We start from the raw sequence: 5,757 nt of genomic DNA, 5'->3' as shown, positions 1-5,757 counted from the left end.
AACAAAATAACAGAACACAAAACAAAAAACCCACAAAAACAAAGAAGAAAAAACAAAACCAAAACCAGAAAAAACAAAACAAAAAACAAACCAAAACCAAAAACACACAAAACAAAACAACAAACAAAACAAAAACACAAACTAAAACAAAAAACAAGAAAAACAAAATACACAAGCAAACAAACAAACAAAAACCCCCCACAACACCAATTCATTGACTAAATTCAGCATTAAAATAGTATTTCTTGAGCAGGTAGTCTTGCGTGAGTTGGACAGTGGCAGTTTCTAAGTTGGCGGTAGTTGTATGCATTCTAGAGATGGCATTAGGGTGGCAGACCCACACCCCACGTTAGGACAATATTGAAGAGAGTGGGCTCCATCCGGTCAGACAGCTCAGAACCTGTTTAAAGTCTCTTCAACTCTTCCCACTTGAGATATATTAGAAACATGGATAGAAAAGGACGGGGCGGGAGCCATAGCAACCAGGTGGATGCTGTTACAGTAAGTGACTGTGCAGGATTTCCCACACCATCCTCTTCCTGAAGAGGGGCATGTGTTGCTGAGAAAAGGTCACAGGTTGGTCTCTAGAGATGTAATCTGCATATTTGCAGGTGAACATCCCACAGTCGCTCCCATTCAGTTGTTGAGGGATCTCCTGTGAAGTTAAGCTGTACTGCTTCCACTCCACAGGGTCCAGCTCGATGTCCCTTCGGGTCTTGCTCTCATTTTGTAAATAGTGGAAGATGGTCTCACAGATATTTTCCCCTGTCTGACCCATTGAATCGAGGTAGACAATGCTTCGCTTTCTTAAATCGATTACCACCAGGCTCCAATGGACCCTCTGGTGAATAGGCACCAAGATAAGTTCTTTTTCAAAGAGATTGATTCCTCGGGTCCATCTTTTCACAGAATTGTACCCGCCATGCTTTAGCTTGGGGTAAAAGAAAGTGCTAAAGGCATGAAGAGCAGGGTAGCCTTGGTTTTCATTTCTCTGAACCAGAAGATTCATGTAGAAATTGATGACCTCATCATTGAGCCACTGACCATTCTTGAGGGTCTGCATATCTCCTCGGGTGATTTTGAGCTTGAATCCCGTACTGAGGATTTCTTCCTGGGTTCCTGGACCCAATGCTTTCTCAACTTCCTTTTCCATTTCTTTTGTAAATTCTTTTTCTTGGTTGTTTTCTTGCTCTGGGAGAGCCTTTTTCTCTCCTGCAACTACTGCCACCTTGTTGGGGAGTAACCTACCGCCGCCACTGTCCAGGATGTTTTCATTTTCTGTTCCCGGCAAGCCATGCTCCAAGCTGTTTCCCCGTACACATTTCTCCTCTGCACCCCTCTTCTCTCTCTTGGTAGAGAGAACCTCTGTCGATGACTGTCTATCTCCCTGAGCTGTTTCTGATCCATGTGGATGCCCTGGCATTCCACCTTTGTTGTTGGAGGTGTCAGAAAAGGTTGGGTGAGGCCTGTGTGGGTCAGACCTCACAGGATGGCCACCTTGAAGCTGTTCAAGTGACCTAGCATACTTTTCATTTAGGGGGCTTTGAGGTTTTTCCTGTAGGACAGAATAGGGTCGCTTGCGACACTTGCCACCCTCAGCCGACTTCTCAACTACAGCCTGATCTGGCAGACACACTAGGGGTTCGATATTTCCTGAACCCTCTTCCTGGGTTTTCTGTCCCTGACCCTTGCCAGGCTGTTCTTTTTTAAGTTTTTGGTCTTGATGCTCCTGACAGATCTTCTTACGAGCTTTTCCAGGCTTCTGAAACACCATTTGTGTTCCATCTTGGCAGTTCCTTGATGGACTTGGTCCCAAACCTTCAGACTCGGTCTCTGTCTCACTTTGGTCAAGGTGTTTCCGCTTTCGACTTTGTCCTGAAGGTTCGGGTTTCATGCCCACCCCGGGCTGTTTAGGTTGCCACATGGAGACCGGCTTGGCTAGGTGTTTTTAGGGTGCCGGCTTTATAATGTAGAAGAGAAAAGCAACCGTATGCTTGGCTCTGGGTGGGCAGCTAAATCCAAAAAAGTTTCAAATGAGACTGATCGTCCTATTCAAATCACTAGTAAGGCACCAGGTCTAAACCTAGCAGCTACCACTTCGGAGGCAATCTCACGAGTGGTACCGAAATCTAGGGGTTGCCCCTAATCACAGCCTTCAATGTTCTATAGCTGGTTGTGATGTCACCTGAAAGAAGGCAAACCAACGTTCTCTGGAGGGTTGAAGCTCTCCCCTACCCCAACTAAGTCCAGGATTTCAAAGCACTCACTTGCCGGAGTGGAAGTTTGAATGAATGATACATAGCTCAGTTCACTTTAGCAGAGGAGAGTTCCCCACATCACCTCAGCATAATCTAACTGTCCTGATGAGTACATTTGTCTTTTAGGACCCTGCCCCATCATGGTCAATTAGAGGAAACAAAATATAAGTTCCCTTCAACATATCTTCTCACAATGGGCTTGCTAATTACAAAGAATACATAGAATTTTACAGTTATAAAACCTCGCAGGTACTAAACTTGACAAAACTTCTTTCACCTAGATAAAGACCCAAGTGCCCATACCACCAAAGTCCTACTTGGTGAACCAATGGGTTTTATTGGGTTACTTATAGGAATATGGGTGAGGGGTTCCTTACAGGAGCAGAAATGACTCAAAGACAGCTGCATCACCAAACCCACCCCAGCATGGTGTCAGCTCACAAAAGCTGGAGACCTGGAGAAACTGCACAGCCTGTAGATGGCTTAATGTCCTTTCCAGGTGCCTCAGTTGGTCTAAACTTCTTCAAGACAGCTGGTCTGAGGTTGGTGCCTTTGTGAGTCTTCTTTGCAGCTCAGCTTCCTTTCACTCTGACAGGGCAAGAGCCTAGTGAATCTGATTAGTTTTAGGGACCATCTTGAGACTTTTTGAGTTGCTTTCCTGTCTGAGGAGCTTCCCTTCAGAGTGAATGAAGGGTGGAATGGTTCAGTGTTTCGGTATTAGAGGAAACTTGGGGAAACTGGTACCAAATTCACCAAGGATGGATACATTGTCCAAAGAGAATAGAGAAAACCTCACCATTGTCCATAGGCTCCATTGTGAAAGAACCTTGCTACTTCTGCTACAACCTAGCAATAATGCAAGCCCTAAACTCCTCCCTAGAAAACAGTAGGCAGGACAAATTGGAGCTAGAGTTGCAGAGTTGTGTGTTTTCCCTGGGTCCTGGGATCTGAGCTCCAGCCGCCATGATTAAACAGCAAGCCCTTTAACCACTGATCCATCTCTGGGCCCTTGAGCAGCTCCGTGATCTACTCTTAAAAGTGTGGAGATGTTTTTACAAAAAATGTGAGAAAAAGAATTGAGACACATATTGTTTGTTTTTTCACTGAAAATATCAACAAGTTGTGCAAGTATATTTATACCAATGATTTACTGTGAGGGGAAAATGTACTTTTTTCTGTAAAAGGTTTGAATTTCTTGTGATTATTTCCCCAGGAGTCATTTTGTTTGTACCAGGCTTCTTTCTCTTCTTTCTTATTACACCTTGGAGGGATCTGTTCCCATACCAAGAAGGAAATTTTCATATTACCACATCGGTCTTACATTACCTAACAGGGCTGCTGTTGTGATGGTGAACTTTATGTTAGAGGATAAATTTATTGTGCTAGGCGTGCAAAAACAGAATTGTTTTTAGCTAGCATAGTCCATGAGGAAATGATTCTATCTCGAATGTACCCTGTCAGGTAGCCTGAGACGGACCACTTCCTGGTGTGGCTGAGCTACTCTGCAAAAGTTGCTGATTGTTTCAAAATATTTCAATGCCTCAGCTATTCCAACAGAGTGATTGGTCATGAGATTAAACAGGCTAACTGCTAAGTTCTGCTTTGTACAATACACCTGCTTGCTTGCATAGCCAAGGTTCCTACCTGCTGGACATATCACAAAATCCGGGTGCAGGCAGTTACTTTTGCTTCCCAAAATTGTCACTTTGTAAGTTTTGCGTATGTAATCCTTTAGCTAACAAAGCCCTCTGGCCTTATCTAGGGAATTCTTTCTGGGTTGGTCCTGCTCAGTCTTCTTTTAATAAAAAGCCTCTCATTTACTAGAGCAAAACTTGAGTGAGAGTGGTGAATCTCTGAAGGAGCCCAGACATGGAGGACTTTTTCTGTACCTTCTCTTCCATGGTTCAAGCCCTGCAAAACAAGATTTTTAGTTCTTAGATTTATGTTCCTTAGCCTGGCTGTTCCGATTGGTACCTTGACAAGTGTGTTTAGCCTCATGGAAAGCACAATCTTCATCCACTCTTCCTGATGTTCAAAAAGATCTTCTGACTATTTCTCAAACCACTGTCGGTTTTATTAGGTCAATGATGTTTCCTGTTATCCTTCTTAGAGAGATTTTGTTTGCGTTTTTTAAATTATTAAGGAATGGTTACATTTTCAGGGTTTTTTTGTTTGTTTTTTTTTTGTTTTGTTTTGTTATGATTTTTTGTTTGTTGGTTTTTTCCTTTTTGTTTTTTCTCTTTTTTCTTTCTCTCTTTCTTTCTTTCTTCCTTTCTTTTCTCTTTTGAGACAACTGCAACATTTTCCTCCTTTAATTTAACAAGATTAGCTTTGGGTCCTAGGAAAGCTGGAATGTGGTCATGATTCTTCTTTTCTTAAACCGTTGTTGGATTTTGCTCTACATTTCATGTGATATTGAATCACGTTCACATGTTCCTGGCTTTCCCCTAACTTTATGATTTTTCTCCTTCTCTGTTTAAGACAGGGTGTAGTTTTGTAGCCTATGTTGTCCTTATTCTAGCTTTGCTTTCCAGACTGGATTTGAACTTAAGATTCTTCTTGCTCAGCTTCCACATTGCCGAGATTATAATCCTGTAACCTACATCTAGCTTTTACTTTTCTGTTTTAGCATCAAAGATTCCCAGCCTGGTAAAATCTGCTGGGGTTGTTTACTTGAAGCTTCTGCAATCATTTGCATCCATGTTTCTGACTTTGTTTCCCTCCTTCACCATTTATGTGTGTGTGTGTGTGTGTGTGTGTGTGTGTGTGTGCCCTTGCCTAGGAATGCAGAGTCTCACACAGGCTTTCCAAATGAACTATTTTCCCAATGGGTTCATGTTTCTTGAACGTAGGGCAAAATGGGCTAGAAAATATGCAGTTTTTTGGGGAAACACTATAAATCTCATTCACTCTTTAGTGGTGATATAAATGCTCCTTTCCTCCCAGTTTCCTTTTGGTCGGTTATATTTTCTAAGAATTTGTCAATTTCCTCAAATTTTTCAAATTAATTGGCATGTTTGACATTAGCACTGTTTTCCTAAAATTATTTCAAAACTTGATTGGTATTAAGTTAATTTAGTTTTAAATGTTAAATGTAGAAGATTTTGTAAGATTTTTCAAGTCAGCTTTAGACAGGTTTGGTGGTTTGAATAGATTTCTCCCCCATAGATTTTTGTGTTTGAATGTTTAGCCCATGGGCAAAAGTACTATTAGGAATTGGCCTCATTGGAGTGAGTGTGGTTTTGGGGCACTTGTTCCCTGGGGTAGGTGTGGCCTTGTTCATGTAGTTGTGGCCTTGGAGGAGGTGTGGCACTGTAGGGGTGAGCTTTGAGGTCTCCCATGCTTAAGTTCCACCTAGTGTCAACTTCTAGTGTCTTCCTGGCTGCCTTTGGATCAAGATGTAGAGCTCTGTGCTCCTCCAGCACCATGTCTCCCTGTACACTGCCATATTTCCTGCCATGACATTAAGGGACTGAACCATTAAACCGGTAAGCCAGCT

General features: G+C 42.4%; 1 protein-coding gene across 1 annotated transcript; it reads right to left on the bottom strand.

Annotated features, from left to right (window-relative positions):
* Positions 1–466: 466 nt before the first annotated feature.
* Positions 467–1,924, bottom strand: LOC116903221 (sentrin-specific protease 2-like). Its single transcript, XM_032905597.1, has one exon. It carries the CDS (start codon positions 1,922–1,924, stop codon positions 497–499), a length of 1,428 nt encoding a protein of 475 aa, XP_032761488.1. The 3' UTR covers positions 467–496.
* Positions 1,925–5,757: the final 3,833 nt, after the last annotated feature.

The sequence above is a fragment of the Rattus rattus genome, chromosome 6, assembly GCF_011064425.1.
Source record: "Rattus rattus isolate New Zealand chromosome 6, Rrattus_CSIRO_v1, whole genome shotgun sequence".
NCBI lineage: Eukaryota > Metazoa > Chordata > Mammalia > Rodentia > Muridae > Rattus > Rattus rattus.
The sequence above is the reverse complement of the archived record's forward strand: the minus strand, read 5'-3'. Positions and strand labels throughout refer to the sequence as shown.